The 19,872-nt window shown below is 39.0% G+C and overlaps 1 protein-coding gene across 7 annotated transcripts in view; it reads right to left on the reverse strand.

The window, feature by feature from the left end:
- The window catches only part of LOC126918565 (leucine-rich repeat-containing protein 4C-like), a 279,614-nt gene that overhangs the window by 76,147 nt on the left and 183,595 nt on the right, over nucleotides 1-19,872 (reverse strand). For 6 of the 7 annotated variants that reach the window (XM_050726615.1, XM_050726612.1, XM_050726613.1 and 3 more), the window contains one exon: nucleotides 19,299-19,382. The exons of the other annotated variant lie outside the window; for it this stretch is intronic. In XM_050726615.1, coding sequence (XP_050582572.1) covers nucleotides 19,299-19,382 — 84 coding nt within the window. The remainder of the gene's footprint in view (nucleotides 1-19,298; nucleotides 19,383-19,872) is intronic. 7 annotated transcript variants of the gene reach the window in all.

Below are 19,872 nucleotides of genomic sequence, written 5' to 3' on the forward strand. Positions count from 1 at the left end.
CGTTATATCAATTATAAAATACTATTCATACGGATAATAAAGGATATTATTTAAACATAGATAATTTAATTCTAAAATAATATGCGTACGTATAATTTCGTTTGGATATGGTGTAATATATATAGTTGATAATGAGAGGTAAAATTTCAGTTGAAATGTTCCGCAACTGTTCTATTCAATTTCACTTCCATTATTTTGCAAGTACAATAATTTGAAGTTTTAAAAAAAATAACGTTATATAGTTCTACGATACCAATCGGAAAAACGTTCGGAAGAGCGATTAGATTGGAGGAATTTCTAGATATTTGTAATTTCTAAAAACCTCATATAATACTCTATGTTTTCTTTAAAATTACCGAGATTTCAAAAGCGGAAGCCGATTTCTGTCTCTTGTTATTCTTACATCTCCATAACCGCAATACCGAGCAAATACAGTTCGCAACCATTTCTCACTATTATTTGTCACGCATATAATGTTAAAAATTTTAATATCGCTTTTCCCTATCAATTTATCCCTCTTATTATTTTTCTCTGTGCATACGCGGCGGACTAATTGCACATTATGTTCGATAAAGCCGGGAATCGTTTTAGACCGGCGGAAAAAGGACATCCATGAACATTACGAGCAGCGATGACGGTGGTGGCGCAGCGCCGCAATTTTACCGATCGGTATGGCTCGCTTTTAAAAGCGGCTCCGTCGTTAGTTCGGACGTCCCGTCGAGATTCGACGAAATTTTCATATTTAGAAGAAGGCTGTAATTAATTTCATTCCAGATGTCGATCAATAGCGGAGCGGTTATTAAAAGCGCTAATGAGGGTCTGAAAAACCGAGTGACACGGTAACTCCGTTATCGCATTATCCAAGGTTTATCGCGACGTAGCGAAGCGAATTTAAGGTGACCGAAAAAGTAATTATCGGTTCCCATTAGCGGTGGAGTAATATTAAGTTCTGTGGTACGGCGCGCTTTCACTCTGTCGCCGTTATTGGAAGATAATGGCAAAGAAAAACGAGAGAGAAAGAGAGAGAGAGAGAACGGGGGTGGTAGAAAGGGGGGGGGGCAAAAAGAAAAAAAGGCGCGATGCTATAGCTGGCAGGAAAAAAAAAGGAAAAAAGTTATTTTCCAGGTATTTTCGTCGTGTGATAACCGGAAATATCTCCGTTGGTCCGCAGAAGCATCATGTTCCATCATGCGAGTTGCTTCGTGATATATCTGATTTGTTGGCGTAGTACGAAGTATAACACAACGTTTGTCAGACGTAACGCAGAATTCGAGACTTCCGACCTATGCACCGACCGAAAAGCATGGAAACTCGAGTAACGTCCACGGATTAGCATAAACGGTATTGTCTTTGGAGGATCAAATAACAGCTATAGTCAGCAAAGGACTCGATAGGATTTGGGGACTCGGTTGAAATAAGCAAGCAAGCAAGCTTCGATCTAACCCTATGGAAATACACTTATACGAAAAGGTCCTGGACGTACGATGAATCGCGGAAAAACAACACCAAACGGATCACCGCTCGTATTATATATAACCGTTGTATCTCGACCCATAGTCCTTTGCCTTTTGCCAGGATTGCTGCTAGAGGAAAGGAAGTTTTGATTAACAAGAATAACTGATGGATGGTGGTACTGTCGATATTGGCCGAACTTTCTTCGGCGATATTTTTTTCGGACGAACTAACCCAACCAACAATAAAGATCTATAGCTCGTTTAACGTTGGGGTTAAAACAATTCTCGGATTACTATATTCTTGCTGTTAAAATAGTATAATGCAATCGTATCAGATGGAAACACGGTACTCTGACCCTAGAAAATAGTTCACTTTTACGATCACCTTTTGCGTATTTACGATTTCTGAAATATATATGTATGTCAGAACCGACGATACATATATTCGTGACAGTTTCGGATGATCGAGACAGAATTTTCCGTTTACGGCTCCAGGTATATCTCGGTGAACGATGGGGATATTAAAATTGCGTACAACATGATCTACATATGTAGGTCATTCCACGCTTCTGGATGAGTAAAATATGTATCCCAACGTCGATCGTAACCTTGGAATAATGTCGAATTCAAGGTTAGTATTACTTTTGCTGCATTGCGTTGTTCTCGACAGAAGGAGTGTGTTGAACGAGCCATCGGGTTTAGACATAAGGCACAACACGGAAGAGACAGCAGAGGTCCCAGGTATTTCCATATCGCTTTTATATTACTACAATTTTCTAACCGAGAATCTCGTAGACGCGGGAGCACGAAGCTCTTAGCAGAACTCCTTAACAAAACTGCGAAGTCTCGCGGAATATGGCAGCATCCGAGGTGCTCCTTTCGAGAAGGATATACAATGTATCAGCTGCGACGTTCGTACAGATATTGCCTGTTGTAATCCAATAGTTCGGATCCTGTGTGACGTATAGCGTACGTATTGTAAAACTCATGATGCGAACGGAATATGGGTTGGAGACACTCGCAGATCCCTGGGAATTCTGAGATTTATATAGCGTACCTACGTACAGAGGTATTTTCCCTTTTTCACTCTTCCCACGTCAAAAGTCGAATCGAGTCTCATGAAATATTCCATGGAAAGCTACGTGGTAAACAGGATTAATACAACGACGATATTTATTCCATAAATTTTATCGCTCGTTCCGCGGAAAAACATGGTAGTTAATCGATCGAACGAACGGATTTCGTCTCCGAATGTGAACACGTGTTTTGACGCTTTCGTCAACGAGGACACAGGTATCGGCGAAAAAATTTTCTCGTTTCCTTCGATCGAGAAAAAAGAAAATTATCGTGACACAGGATAAAAGCTTCGAGGACTTACAAACAGTCGGGCTCCCGAGAGACGCGAACGCCACGGGATCCTGCGTGTCTGGAAAGTTGAGCGAAAATAAACGAGAGACCTTCGATGTAGGTTGAGGGAATGAGGTTAAGTTCTAGGATACCGGAATCCACGATGGAGGAACAGGTAGAATACAGACTTGGACGAAATTTATGCCTCAGACTTCGTCCAAATTTATGCGTCAGACCTCGATGAAATTTAGCCTTCAAACGGAACGACGTTCGATGTCCTGAGGTGGTCGATTAACAAGTAATGGAATTTTAAAAACAACTTTTAACATTCCGTAATATGTTGCTCGGTGCCGAATGTATTTTTTACAAAGTATTTCTGGAGAAAAAAGATGTAGAAACATAAACCTATATACTTATCTTACACCTTCTACTCTACATGCTAATACACGCATACCGTGGTAAGTGTATAAAAACAAAGCGATGCATTTTTTCGTAGTCAAAACGATATCGTTCCATTTACGAACCTTATACCATAGAACGTGTGTATCTTAGTTTGAAAGCATCATAATGTTAGATATAGCATTCAAAGGATCGTCATGGTTTACGACCGAAGTCTCGTGACGCGCGAATAGCATTTCTTAGCGCACAATTTACAATTTCTATCTTCTCCTTCTTTGCGATCTCAAAGTTGTTACATTTGTTTGAAACGCGCGCATTGTATCTCTTGCTGCGCAGAGTTTATTTGAACGTGGTTGAACGATCATCCGACAGTCCATAAAATGTATTCTTGTTTCTTATTCTCATTGACGACAATTCGACGAAGTTTACAAGTGCACCTGTAGGTATCCACTATGTTTCCTTTTAACGAATGGCAAATCTTTTAAAGCGTATAAATATTTAAATAGCTGCTATAAGAACACAATTGTTTTAACAATTTTTCAGAAAAGTTTGAAGAAAAAATAAAAGATTATTCTTTTCTTGCTTCCTCGTCTGACGTGCTTCTATTTTGATGAACAGCTTTTCTCCCCTCCGAGAAAACACAAAAATCGTCGATAGCGGCTTACACACTCAACGTCCGTTTTATTCGCAAACGACACCAGAGGGAAAGTGCAGCAATCACCGATTATCGGTTAATCGAAACTTTCACGATGAAACTGGAAGAACTTATCGCGGAATTGGATCGAAACTCGATCAAAAATATATTTGACAGACGATGTGTTCCTCGGAGTTGGGAATTGACTCGCTCTATTCACCTCGCGAGGCTCGTTGAGAAAAGAGAGGAACTTTCCGTGGTTTAATTCATAACGAGCTTATACGACAAGCTTATTATTCGGTTGGTGGATGACGCGTTTCTTCCTCTCGAATTTTTCACCTCGGAGAGACATTTTCGGACGGTTGATACACGTTATCGGATTAGAGGGCGAGGCAAAGCGAGCTGCCGACATGGACGTGTCACGCCGAATATATACGTATTATCTGGGAAAAGTGCAGCGGTCTAGTCACCAGGCTGGAAACTAGACGAGAATAAACTGGAGAGCCGTGAAATGGATCACGGCAACAGGGTCAAGTTTTCGCTTGTATCGGGATTCACGGCAAGGTGGAATCGAAACGAGTACCGAGCACCGGGTACCTACCAGTGCAAAGGAAATGATATTTTTAGAATAATCGGAAAAAACGCAGCAGCTGGAGGCAATACACGACGTACGGATGAAGCGTACCAGGGACGAGGAAAAACAAGAAAAAAAGTTACGATACAATCGTACAAACAATTTTGATACGAGTATTCGTTTAGAACGGTATTTTCCTTAAATACCACGGCCACCTGCTTAAAAGTAGGAAACTTGTACAATAGGGTTTTATCGAAACGCTAGAAGATATCGCGAAATTAATTCAACTGTAAATCTGGTACATTTGTTTAAGTTGTACAATGACTTCGTTAACGCAGATCTGTTTTAATGAAAAAAGAGAATCTCGATATTCCCAGAGACGATGTCTTTGAACACGTGTCCATTATCCCAACGTAAAATCGATTTATTCATTCTACGTATACTCTGCATTGAAAGCATTAATCAAACGGAGCACGATTAACAGTCGCGTGTTCCCTCGTGTCGTGCATCTCGGAATGAAGGGAACAGTCGTTTCACCGCACTACACAATACCGCAACGTGGACACCCAGAAGCTAGGACGTATTCCCGTGGAAAAACCAGCCTGTGTGAAGGTAAATGTCAAGCTGGTATCGGGTAAAGCGACTGGGAATAAAGTAGGAAAAGGGACACGGTAGACAGGGAAAGGGTGCTTTGAAACGGGGCTGCGGGCACAAGGTTAAGTACTGAGATATCGGAACGACTGCGTCGGTAGAAAAGGGACACCGTTTGAATACCAGATGGTGGCCGAGCCGAAGCGAGCGAAAACATCGAACGAAACTGAAATCGCCTATGTTCAAACTGCGGAATTTACCATTCAAATCTTAGACCATGATATAGGGTAAATGTACACAATGCATACGATGATTGTCGATAAAAGAAGGAGGGATAAACGGTGATACGTAAGTAATTTCCCTTGTGCGTTTGTGTGCCATTAATACACACATAAAGAATTCGGAAAGCAAGTTTTTCTGATTCATTTTCCATTCGGTATGGAACAGCGAATGGCGACTGAATTGAAACTTCACTTAATCGCTACGATTAACGTTCGAACGTAAAAGGGTCGAACGTTGCTGAAACTTATGCAGACTTGCAAATACCTTTCAAGCGTAACTGTGTTGAAAGACGACGGGAAGAGCGGTAAATGAAGAAAGTTGCGCAAAGATTGGTAGGTACAAGGGCCAATATACAAATCAGTTTAATAACACATTCCATCGATTCGTAATTTACTTCCATCTGTCGATATAGGACACGAACTACTAATATCTTTCGATGGGAATATCTCGTTGGATTTTGCAGCGAATCATAACGCGCGACAAACCGTGATATTCAGATTTTGGAGAGAATTCAAGAACGTGATTTGCTCGATTGCAAATATTGCAAGAGTGTCGTGTAACGCCGTCGTACAATAACAAGACTCGTGGAATTAATGCCAGCTGAATTGCTCTTTACTGTTTAAAAAGATACAACGGCAATTACAGCGTTATCGTTACTGCACGTCTTATTCTATACCTTGAGGGTTTATGGGTTAACTAAGTAAAGACTCTGCGTTGTCTTTTACTTAGCAGACGTTTCTGTAAATTGCAAGTCATCTTGTGATAGAAAGTGTGCCCTTGGAAGGTAATCCTTTTCTATCGTTAAAGTACACATGTACGTATTTACCTTGATAACTATTTTTAAAGGTACCAGGAGATAGAATTTTTGCGCGTCATCTGTACTTACGTGGTTGTACTACTATTTTAATCTCGCCGATAATTCAACGTTAATTTTTGTTAACCGATTCTATCTCTTCTGGCATAAAAACCTTATACCTGACTTGATATAATTTCTTCGAACAATTACATATAAACGTCGGTCTTAGAAAAGAAGAGAAGAGGATAAAAACGAAGCCGAATTCGTGCATTTCAATATCGTTAATTCCATATTTCGTAGGTATATTTCAATATCGTTAATTCCATACGATTCGATCGACGAAAGAATTTGCCCGAACCAATTCCCAGACTCGAATGTAATTACCGAATCGGGAATACTTAAAGTTCCCGAACAAGAACGCGAAGACAAAGACATTGAACGGCATGCCGCAATTCTATTATCCTGCCGTGAACAACTGGCACGAGAACTCGCGGCAGCCAGTGAAAACCATAAGACAGTGAATAAACAAGCAAATAGATAGAGAGGGAACTGGATCGATAGAACGGTAACGATGTAAGGAATTCTCGTCGGAGATTTTTGGTTAAGTTGATGCTCGAAGCAAATACGTTTCCAAAGGATAGAGCGGTGCAGCCGCGAATATCGGAATTCACAATACACGTATAGCCGGGTGAACCAAAGTAACCGCGAGAGTGCTTTGAAATGGGTTGCGGGAACAAGGTTGAGTTCTAGGATATCAGAATATACGGCCGAGTAACGGTGCAAAGTACGTGGCACGATGAAATTTATGATACGAACGGGAAGAGCTCTCTTTCTCTCTCTTTCTCTTTCTTGCTCTCGTCCAACCGGTGCACTCCGTTCTCCAACGCCTCCGAACAAAATTTTTCGGTCTTCGTTGCATTTCTGCCGTATAAAATCTAGGATCTTTACATGCCACGATCGTAACTTCTTCGTTGAACTGCTCCTCCTCGTCGACGGATATAAATTTCTGCCGGTCGAAACGAGAAAAATCTCGATACTCTTGCTCTCCCGCGAGAATCCAACGAGCAACGCGCCGATCGTCGAGATAATTCATTTTAGAATATAGAAGACGATAACATCGCGCGAGCAAAAATTATCATTCGATGGCGATCCCTTTACGTTCGTCCACGCTTTCATCTGGATCAGAGAGATCCACGCAAAGACAAAGTGTCAAAGTCTTCGACTAATCGAATCATATTCTTCCTGTGAAATACGTTTTCCGATGCTTTAGTTGCTGCTGAGCTTTTTTCAGATGCGCTTTATATTTTTTTCTTATCTATACGTTTATCTTATTGTATAGTATCAACCTGTACGCTTGCCCCTTAGAATCTATTACCATTGCTTGCGTAGTTAAGGTAATTACGAATCGACATATAGATTTGCAAAAAATTATTCATATAGACGATAACTGGATATTCGTGTATATCTGATACTGGATAATATCAACGTGCCTATTAGAAACCTACTCAGGTATCGGTTATTTCGAACTGTCTATCTTTCAAGCTTCGAAACGAATAAATATTTCATTCGACATCTATGCGAGAAGATTGAACACATTTATTGCGTAGTCAATACCGAACGCATCAAAAACGAATAAATACTTCAATCAGAACGTATATAATAAGCGTTCGAAAAGTTTTCCTGTTTAAGCGGAAACGCAAAACGAGCTTTCAGTGGAAATGGAACATACGCGTGCGTCGAGAACTCTTCAAAAAAAAAAAAAAAAAAAAAAAAAAAAAAATGTTGAATCACATTGAACTTTCAAAGCAATCATTGCATAAGGACAAACGAAATGACAAATATATGAAAATTAAAAATGTTAATAGATATCAGCGGAAAAGAAATTGTGAAAAATTCATATTGCACGAGTTATAAAGATTTTGATTTATAAAATGAACAACGTACGAAGATTAATGTATTCTTAGCCGATTAGAATGCGATTAGTGCGAGAATGTTACCTAATTAAAAAGCTAAATTATAAAGAAAACTATCGAGTCGTCGATTACCGAATAACAGGGTACATATAAACTTTATAATCGAACTGTTCTTCCCAGAATTACCGTTAATAGACTCGTGTATGTTCGTGAAATGTTCAAACTGTCCATAAAATGACACGGCAAACCTTGCGTTTTCCTAAGATATTCGTGTCTCCGAAAAGAGATTTCCTTCGAACGAACCAACAGTCTCGTGGGAAACAATGGGCAAGTTGCACCAGACAGGTTTTCGGAAGTTCTCCAATAACAGCCAAGTATTCGGTATAAATATTTGACGAACGCCACGTTCGTTATACCAGGCAAGTTCTATTTAAACTCGAACGCGACACAGCCTGCTTCCTGCGGAGCAAAGACCGGAGCAGACTACGGAAATTTCCATTTCAGAATATCATGGTTCTTATTACATATTTGAGTATTTGAGTAGACGCAGACAGCTTGAGACTTTCCAGATAATGTTTGATCCTCGCGGCAACGACGGAATATTTCCTTAGCGCCGTGTATTCGTGCGGCTGAAAAGCGTCCGCGATAGTCGAGTTCGAGCAACGAATTATCCTATTAATGACCAATGAAACGACACTCTGAATTAACAAAATCTCCCACTTTATCCTGTCCGCTACTTTTTTCCACTCCTGTGTAAATCTATTTTCACCCCTTTGAACTTTTCTTCCCGGAAACCTCGTAACTCGTTCCTCTGCGAAATAAAAACCACGTGCCGAGGGATTTCAATCAAAAAGCGTTACTGTACCGAGATGATCCCATAATCGATTATCCAGCCATTCGTTCGTGCGCTTTGATAAAATTAACATACTGCTACTACTGCTACAAGTCGTAGAAAGCGTTTGGACGCTTACGAGCAGTTATGAGTGATAGCGTAAATTCTAAGGAGACGAGGAAAGCGACAACTTTCGTCGGATATTTTGCGGAAGAAAAAGTTCCAAAAGCATCGGTCACGAGTAACGGTGGAACTTTGCACGTGCAATTTTACTCTCACACTCGATTACGTACACGAACGCGCGAATATGCTAGACACATGATAACAATTTCATCGTGGCACCATGTACAGTTCTGTAATTTCAGCGTAGCATAAAATATCCGTGATAAAACGTGACGAAAAACGGGAGTCTCGTGAGTGGAGGCAATTATAATTATTTTTACAAGAATTGCTTCACTCACTATCCACTTACTGGACAATTTTGCGCGCGCTATTCGACTATTATGGACGGGTATTAAAACGCTTTATTTTCGCGAGCCCCGAGAATTATTCGATATGTACCGCGCGTCGAAAAGAAACTTACAGCGCGTTTAATGAACGCTTATCTACCTTCAGGATACTCGCAAATTCGCGATAAGTATAAAAAAAAAGAGGTTGGTCGTTTGAATCGGAGTGACGAAGTTTGAACGGTAGTTTCAGAGAAGAAAGCTCCGAACTGATTCCGATCCACCGCAGGCCGATTCCGTTGAAACGCGACCAACTTGCAACTATTCGAAAGTATCGATCAACATCTATCAATGGTATCCGAGTACCATTTTGCAGGTTCTACTTACACGATTCCTCGATTATTCAAACACTAGGTATCGCACAGCTCGCGCGCAAGATTAGTAACTTTGATAGAAACTACCCAGTAAAAAAAAGAAACAAAAAAAAAAAAAAAGAGAAAAACAGCGGAACTGCTATCTGGAATTACTGCTTCGTCGAAATAAAAAGTAGGTTTGATTGAAAATGGTCGATTTTATGTAGCTCGGGTGCCAAAAATATTTATAGGACATCGATATATAGATTTGTACAAGTACGATATTTTTCCGGCAATATGATGGAAAGGTTGGAAACAAGCAGTTGAATTATGAAGCAAACAGAGGGAAAAATTGGTAGTCGGTAACTTCAGATGATCGTAACTTCGTAACAAATAGATGAAATTCAAAAACACAAATTCCGCTGATATCGTACGCCAAATATAATTGACAAAAATGTTTCTTAACGTTCTTAGAAAGCGAACTTAGTGTCTTTATAATTCCTTGGAGTCTACAGAATAATGTCCTATAAATATTTTTGCTGCGTGAACGACACAAAAATTCAGCATTTTCTACCATCCTCCTTTTTGTCTGCGAACGAGACACGTAGTTCGTTAATGTTACATTTAAAACTAGTTATTCCGATGGAAATTCATATAATAAGACAGAGAAAGGTTGAAACTTGATAATTTTGGTCCATTTTAGCTAAGACACGTGTTATGGTTTTTAATATTGTCCGCTTGCAACGAAACGTTTCTTCCAACTATATGATACACTAGCAAAACGTGATCCCACCGGAGGATACGAAATTACACGCTACGTTTCAAATAACACGTTTCGAATAGCAATAAAAAGTCTACTTTATGCGATTCTTGATTCCACTCGATGTTTCTTCTGCGAGGAAACCTTTCAGACGAAGCAGAACGTATTTATCTCGTCCGTTTATTAACAACTATTTTCAATTAGTAACGATATATCGAATTAATGCCTGTATTCCTGTATTTCGTGCTAATCTGCACCAACATTTTCTGCAGTTTTTAATCATTTATCGAACAATGAAATTTCTTCGACCAGCAACTTCCAAACTTGCGATTTAACAGCAATATAAAATTTCGAAAACTTTCGTTTTACATTTAAATACAAATCGATTAACCAAGTAGCATTATTAGTAAGTATTTTTGACGACATAAAACAATTTAAGGAAAAAATAGCTAGTACTAGTACGTATAATACGAGTACCAGTATTAAAAGGATAACGATTGACAGATCGATTGGTAGAATCTGCGCATGTAAATCGTTTTCCATTGGATTTTCCAAACCTACGTAAAAATTATCGTAAAAAAAAAATACACCAACGCTTTAACATCAACGAGTATTTTATGGAAATTTTTGGTATCGTTACCTTAATGTAATCGTTACCTTCGGTCAACAGGAATCGGTAATCTTCCTTCTTTCCATTTTATTAGGTCATCCCATAAGTTCGTTCCGTTTTTCTAGCGGTTATACATGTTAAGATTGTTTACATACCTTTCAATTTCATGAAAAAATGTAATCCCCCTCTCGTTGTACAACTTCTTCCCATTTTTCCAGTGCATTGGTCCCTTATCGTCGTATGTTTATACATCGACACATGAAATGTATACACAAAAGTCGGCACGAACTTATGGGATGACCTAATACATTTGCATTGCATGCAATGGTAAATACATTTCTATTTATGTATTTTATATAGAATGCTTCGCCTCGTATCTACATACAGTAAATACAGCATGATTGGAAAAGAGGAGCAAGCAGCCGAACAAAGCAAAGAAGAGCAGCCAAGGAAGCTTTACTAGTGTTCGTTGCCCTAATCGAGGAGTAAACAATGATCCTCGATTCGATCTGACGGCTTTCTAAAAACGCGTGAACTCCTCTAAGACAATGTTTCCCGACTTTCTGCACGGTGGCAGCGCAACAAGAAGATTGCCGTAAATTGCCGTAACGATCCTCCTTACGACGGCTCGGATGGCTAGTCGTTCTAAAGAGGTGAACGAAGTACCGCGAATTGGCTCTGGTTCAAGTTGAAACTCGAAACCGACACGACGAAAAATGCACGTGAGGGCGCCGTCGAAACCGTTGATAAACGCTTTGACCGCGTTCGAGAAGAGCGAGCACGATTCTCCAGATGCAGTTCGCCAGATTTCTTTTGCCTCCGTGTGTCTGGCTATTTCTCGTCGAGGCGAATGATCAGAACAACCAGATTCACTCGTTTATTCGGCTGAATATTACACATTCCGTGACTAGCCACATTTTTCAACCGATACATATTAAGGGAATATTGTAAAAGATAGCGTCGTTTCAAAACGATCGATTTTACTCGAGATATAGGTTTTCTCGTTTTCTAACAGAAAGTTCGCGTATCTATGAAACGGAGAAACCGAGATTTAATGGTTGCAATTTGGCGCTTGCGCTGCTTCTACGCTCGAAGAGAAAGCAAATATGTCAGAAAGCTAACACTACCGGAGGGCAAAGCAAATTAGTTTTTAATGATTGTTGGAATCGATATGTCTGGTGCTGAGAAGCTGAAGTTCCACATCGTTATCAAAGTTTCGTCACCACAGAACTAAGGACAAGTACTACTGCGATCCTTCCTCGGCAAAGACATGATATCGGTACGGTTGCAGACAAGGTGTCCTCGAAACCAAGAATCAGTTAGATCGGTAACAAACTGAGCAATTTACCTGCTCGACGATGATCAACCGACCGATCGTGATTTGTTCCGTAGCGATAAAATTTCAATTGCAGTTAAAATAATTCAACAATTTGAGCAATCCGTTCTTAGTGATCTGCTATTCGCGTTAACTCGCCGGGATATCAACTTATTGTCAGATTCATTTTCGCCGAATGGTCTCGAAGATTAAACAGGTTTCCCTGCAACGATGACTAAGACTATAATAATTTAAAGCCACTTCGTTTCTTGAAAAGGCACTTCGCTTACCAACCGGTAGCTGGGATTGATTTTTTCGCGGTCAGAATTGAAATGTCTTTCAAGAAGAACTGTGTTCTCTTCACGGATCGAAGTAACTCTCGACGAAATCGTAAATTCTCGCATTTCGCATGGAAATAAGAGGGGAAAAAAAAAAAGAGTTTAACTCATTCTAGTTCCGGAACCGACAACTTCAGACTTTAGGGAGAAAGTTTTCCATTATGGACCCATAATTTCGACTTTATCGGTATTCGGAAGCGAATCGCAACTCCGGCGAACTGAAAGTGGAATCAAAACCCTAATTTTTCTCCGCTATAAGCTTTATCTTAATCATGAACTTTTACGGAGAATAGAGAAAACCACTTTGCAGCGTTCTACTTCAACCACGTGCACATACATTGGAACGATCATCCACGAATTACATATAACGTGTCAAGATCACAGCAAAGGAGCTTGCGATTAGTAAATCCTTTTCTATTTATTTCGTATGCTATGTATCGAGGTAGGCCCGTTTATACAATCGACCAATACTACTACCATTTAGTACTACATTCGCTGATACTATCGGTGAATACTATCAGCGACTTTCGCAAGTCAGAAACCAGACCAACGCGGAGGATACTTTTTGACTTTTGCGAAGCAAAACTTCTGTTTTCGAATAAGAAACACCGCGATTGGTTTCACCGTATAAAGAAAATGATTTTCTTCGATATGTTTCGAATGCACCGATAACAATGTTATTTTTCGCGAGCGTAAACGCTGGTTCGCGTTTAATTTCGGTTCGTGTATCGTTCCGAAATTGCTTCAACGATTACAAAAGATGGATCATTTGCATCGGGATCGACGTTATCTTTCAAATTGACAGAAAGTGGAAAAACGAAAAAAAAACTCTTTCGAGAATCGAGTATAACGTTTACAACGGAACGTCGATTATCTAGATATATCGATTGTCTCGACAACTACTATTCAGAACGTCGATTACACGGAAATTGATTCTCTGATTATCGATTATTGGGGCATGTAAATTGGAATTCCAAATCAGCACCAACTGTACACAAACCAATAACAATATACAATAGTAGCAATACAAGATTACGTGCGAACATTTTTCCCCTATCGAAATGATTCGATAATATCACAGATTAAATGTTCGTTAGATAGTCGACTGTTTGTTTCCTTGTACCAGTGTCCGCTGTATGATTAGCCCACGATACAAACGTATGAATCCTCTGTATTGCAGTATGACCAATGATAATACCTATTAATTACAAAGCCTACTTACTAGTCCGTTTGATGAACCGACTTTGTAATATTAGACACAATTTGCAATATCGATGATACAGACAATTTTTGTAAATTAAAAGGAAAGCAAACAGAAGGAAAACGGAAACGTCCATCGATTGTTTTCAGTTACGGAATTGTTCCCGGAAACCAATAATTGACTGTGACACGAGATATTGGCTGGGTAATACGAGTTGATTGACAGAATAATGATATTCTTGTGTCGTCGAAAAATTAGTTTCGTCCGAGCAACGAAATTTTATACCCGTGAAACGAGAAGCGTGGTTGTCATTTTATTAGGAAGTGCAATTCCCGTTAAAAAAAAAGCATCGCACCAGACATGCTTGTCACGTGTGGTATTAAGGAGATATTAACGTGTCTCGTATGTAGGCTACATTATCGCTAAAGGAACATTTTTTACATCACTTTTCTCTTTTTAAATCTTTTTCTACTACATTTAGGATGAAATTTATCTACTAAAACATATTTTATAAAAAATTATGTATCTTCAAGGTAAGAATATTCTATTTTGCGCGTAATCTGTTAGAAGAAATACTGCGACTAATTCTGTGGTACAAAAATAAGGACCGTTCCGTTGTCTTCAATAATCTTTCGTTTCCATTCTGACGAAACGCTTTTTTCAATTTCATAAACTCGCTCCAATAGCGGAACTTAGCATCCCAGGTCTTTGCAGAAACTTGAGCATCACAATGATAATGCATGACGTTCGTGACAAAAAATAAACATAGTTATAATATCACAGTTATCGTAGCAATATCGTACTAATATCATATAAGATATCATAATTATATCATAGTTGTAAACACGAAACAGCGTTGTAGACGTAAAATTCCTTTGGTAAACGTAAAACGAAGCTTCGAACGAAAACACAAACATCTCCATCGTGCTTTGTACACACAGCGTATTTAAAAAACAGCGTATCGATGGGCAAAAATAAAAGAGAACCAAATGAATCTTAATGAGCAAAGATTAAATATACCGATGAAAATTTGCGTCGCGGGGGTACGGGTGCGCGTGAGTCTGCAAATAATCGACTAATTATCGGGCCGATATATTCCGTTTCACGAACCGCGTAAATTTGAACAGGAAAACGTTAATAAAACAACTAATGCGATTAATCATACGCGCGTAGACCCCCGGCACTGTCGACCTAATTCCAGCCATCTCTTTTTCGTTTTTCGATCATGCTCGGCCTGTGTTATTTAACGTCATGGAGAGGACAGTGAGCGTATAAATAACAGGAGGATTTTGTAAAATCGTACGATAAAACATCGTTTTCGTTGTAGTGGAAAAACCCCCTAAACATAGATACGGTTTCTGTGACGAATGTTCCGTACGTTTATCGATGTAACGATCGAGGTACACGCGTTCTATAAAATATCATTTTCAATCAAAGATAATGAAAGACTTGGAAGAAATGTTCAAAAGAAGGGCGATTAATTCGCATCAGAGATAAAAAAAAAAGATCCACTCGACAAATAAATTATAAAACGTTTAAATAAATTATCTATATAGAATATTCAGTACCACGATCGGACTACTTATATTATCGATAAACAATATTGTTCGAAACTGAATGTTCGGCATGTAACAAATATTTTCCTGATGGATAAAATAGTTATTATATAGCTTGCAACTGGATTTTTTATTCGATTCGTTACATCTCGCAACAAATTACAGTTTTGACCGATGTAACCTGCCATCCATAATTAACGATAAAATTATTACTGCCGATAATAATTCTTTAGTAGAAATTAAAGATCCGACATTTTTATACTTTCTACAATTTTGCATCGAACATTTCCTAACCGTTAGTTTACAAATTAATAGCAGCATCGTTTTTACAGAAAGTATTTTTCTATTAACGCACGCTCGCTAATCACTTTTATCGGAACAACATACGATTTTTCTGTTTCAGTAATACAAATTATACATGTGCTTTGCTTGCCAATCCCAATAAATCAAGAAAAATAATGATTTGTTGCATCGAACTCTTTTGCTGTTTTCTACGTCTGTTTGCACGATTGTTTTCGCACGACTTTTGTTAGAACACGATTGTTGCTTTCTACCGTTCTTTCGTTTCTCATAACAAAAGAGGAAACGAATGCCCTTTTCTTTTATCGAACAAAGAATAGTGCTTTGAAAGACTATATTGTATTTATAGATTTTCTCATTAACTACATAAGATCCTATGATCTTTAAAAATTTCATTCGTAAAACCTTAGAAACTTTCTTCTTAACGTTATATATCTATTTTCCATAACATACTACAAGGTATTTGCAAGTAAATCTAACAAATTTAGCTTCTTTCAACTGTCAAATAATAATAATAAAATATCGAAATTTTTTAGTTAATTTCGCAAGATTCCCAAAGTCTCAAATCTTTATGGATAAAACTCTAAAAACCTTCTTTCTAATATTTTATGTATTTACCTTGATTCCTCCTGTTTCTCTTTCCATTAAAAAGATCATAGTAAAACACAGAAATGAGAATCTGTCGAGACAGGACATTAGCCAAATTAATTGGCAGTCGCCGCCGCGTTGACACGGTTCGTTTCTTCGCAAAAACGAAACCAGAGGTTAATAAGCAGTTACGTACCGCCGAAATTGGCATGCGTTCAGCATAAAACTCTAAGGACTCTGTGAAACGAGTACTCGAGTCATCGAGAACACTACGCTTTCGTTGCGATTGGCGTGCTTTCCCCCGAGCATTCTCGAACGCAAATTTCTCCCATTTATAAATTCCTTTCTTCGTTTTTCTTCCTTCCCTTTTTCACTCCGTATCGTGGATATTATCGATTAATTTAATACGACGACAACCTGGCGCGTTGTTAATCGAGCCGAATGCGATAGTAACCTACGACGATTTATGATGTATTATTCACGCGTTCACGCATCGTATCGTTTTTTCCCCAACGACGATAACGTAATCCAATGGATCCGACAGGATTATTAACGTTCGTAAAATTGCCGGTTTAAAGTTTTGTTCGAATTCAATGTACCCCGCGACGTGCATTTGCGTCGTGTAGCTGTATCCAGCTAAAGTACTTCCGTTATTGCGAAGAGTGCGCGAGAATGTACGCGAGAGTGTTTAAAGTTAAGATAAGCAAAATCGTATCTCCTGTATGTACCTACTTTCAAGAAACCGCTATCGCTATATTATGCATTCCGTTAAAATTTCTGACTTTTATTCGACACATTTTCGCGTATTGCTTGAAACAACGAAGATATTTCAGGTGGACGAAGTTGTTGCGACGCGCTGTATGCACACGTAGTTGTATTTTATCCTCCAGAAAATTGGAAAATTTTTTCTTTCCTCTCAATTCAAGTTAATCGTACGATATCGATATTAATTAACGCCTTTTTCGCTATCAATGGTTAAGACTTTTCCAAGATTCACTGGTGTTACGTTATTAGTAAATATGGTACTACTGCGGTCTACTCGACATGGCTCGTTTAACTCATCAAGGAGAAACTAGCAGCTGACATGCAGTTACGCGTATACCAGAAATTGGCCAGCGTTCAAATCAGGACTCGAAACAATATGCCCGGGAACATGGCACGCGAGATCATTCGACGACATGATTAACTTCCTCGTGTGTATTTTCATCACTGTTCGTTCGGCGAAGTCGAAAGCGACTTCTAAACAAATACGAAGAAATTATCAACCTGTACACCTAACGACGAACATTTTGTTACCACACTAGGAGGAATATTCGATGTATCGAGCGTCGTGAAAAGAATTAATATCGTAATCCGCGGATAGAAAAGATGCGAGAATGCGATTAACGATAGATTCGTGAAAGGAAAGACGCGATAGATGCAACGGTCGTTGATTTAGCAGATTTAGTCATTTCTTTCGAAACGTCTTCTCGCGATCCTGCAAAAGGTCGTCTTCGTTGATTAAACCCAACGCGGAAAATACAATTATCTGGAAAACAATTGCGAAAATTAATTAAAAGCCACTTCGTCGATAAAGCATTATTTTCGTCAAAATTTTAACGTCCTGTAACGTTAATTAAGTTAATTGGACGGCCCCGGCCGAGCCATTTTATCCTCGCGTCTCCGTTTATTGCGAATCGCGCCGCTACGTAAATGAGATCGACTCCTGAAGATACAACTTCGACGGAGGCTTTCGTTAATTTCCAATTAAATCAGCTGCCTCCCCTACCTCTTACCCTTCTATCATCGATAGAATAATAATTCCACAATGCCGTCGAGGACGATGAAGACGATATTTAACGTTTAAACGAGCCACAGCGACAAACTGAACTGCCGACGATTTCCTCGAGTCTTCTATTGTTCCACGCATCTTCTGTTTATACCGTCGGCAAGTCGCTTACGGAAATGGCGACCCCGCTGAGCTAACTCGGACAGATTTACGATAACGTTTCGACTTTCCGCGAAATCCTTTCAACCCCTTATAAATTTCCTTTTGCGATCACCGCCGCAGCTTATGGTGGTAAATATACAGAATTTCCAACGACGCCATCTAGTCGTATGCCATTATGGTTTCCTATGTATGATTTAAATCCGCGAGATATTCTCATAAAAGCATAAACTCGCGGTTCGATAAATTTCAGTACACTATGAATATCATGAATACAATTATGGAAGACACAAGTCAAGTCGCATGTAAAGATGAAATCCTGTATTACCATTGTATTAACGAGTACGAAGAGCGTACCAAGTTTTGTAAGACATCGTACAATGGAGATATCGTGTAACTATTGTTCTTGGATTAATCGTCCAACTCGGGAAGAAAGGAGAATTATTTAAAAAATTTGCAAATTTATAGATCTGTTACGAGTTCGTTCTAATAGAAGCTGAGCTAAGTGTCAAAAGAATAACCGCAAAAATAAGACAATTCTTCCGCCGTACATAAACGTAATTAGCTTAGATTAAAAGATTATTTTAAATCAATTTTGAATACATCTTCCCAATCTTCTTTTTTCTCTTTCAATGCGACCATAACGTATAAATCGCGACTTATATTCAAATTTTGTAAAGTTAGTAAATTTACTTGATCCTTAAACTATTTCGATAAACAGAGCGATTAAAAATAGGGACGAAATATCGACTATTGGATACAACGATCAAAACACAGATGGAAATCTTTATCGACTATCTCGTGGCGTAATGTATCGAATTCTTGGTAAGTGACTCGGTGTTTAAAAAAAAAAAAATTGTGACATTTAAAGATCCTCGACTTGAAATTGCTGACTTTGTCTCTTCTTTTTAAGAATACGCTATTGGGAAAGCATACTCTCACGTTGTAACGGTTAACTGAAATATTTATAATATTGCGGCGTTTTCTATTCACGCGAGTAGAGAGACAATCCTCTGTAAACGCGATAAAACGTTGTAAAAGACTCTTTGAAAGCGCGATACAACATTCCGAGCTCGTCTTACCCTTTCTCGACACAGTCGAAGAAATCCTTTCATCCCTGTTACCCCGGTTCGACTCTCTGTGTTTATTCCGCAGAATGCGGGCATCTAAAACAAAAAGAGGAGAAACTGTTAGCTTCTATCCCATATGAGGCAGTATTGTGCAACAACGAGACGATAAATAACGCAATTCCCTATCGTTTACAGGTTCGTAAAGAGCGAACGACAAAGACGATGATATTCAAATTTTATGTTATTTTTATCCATCCCTCTCTAGCTAGTTTTCGGCTGAAAACGACGAAGCAAATCTCTTTATTTTCCTCGCCGTTCCCTGTCCTTCCCGCTGTTCTTATATTCGTTCTCTGAAACGTTTCCGTTAAAGAGCAAAGGCGACACTAAGCTTTATTTCGTTCAAATCACAAACGGGCCGTATATCCGCGATATTTGTTATCGAACGCTTGTCACAGCGATCTTTTATCTTTATTCGATCCCCCTCTCGTGTAGCACAAAATAACATATACGCTTTAAGCTGTCCCGTTCCTGCGTCGTTTTCTCTGTACACTTGGAGGAATCCGAACGATCAAAGTTGCAAGTTCTT

Source organism: Bombus affinis, chromosome 7 (assembly GCF_024516045.1).
Source record: "Bombus affinis isolate iyBomAffi1 chromosome 7, iyBomAffi1.2, whole genome shotgun sequence".
NCBI lineage: Eukaryota > Metazoa > Arthropoda > Insecta > Hymenoptera > Apidae > Bombus > Bombus affinis.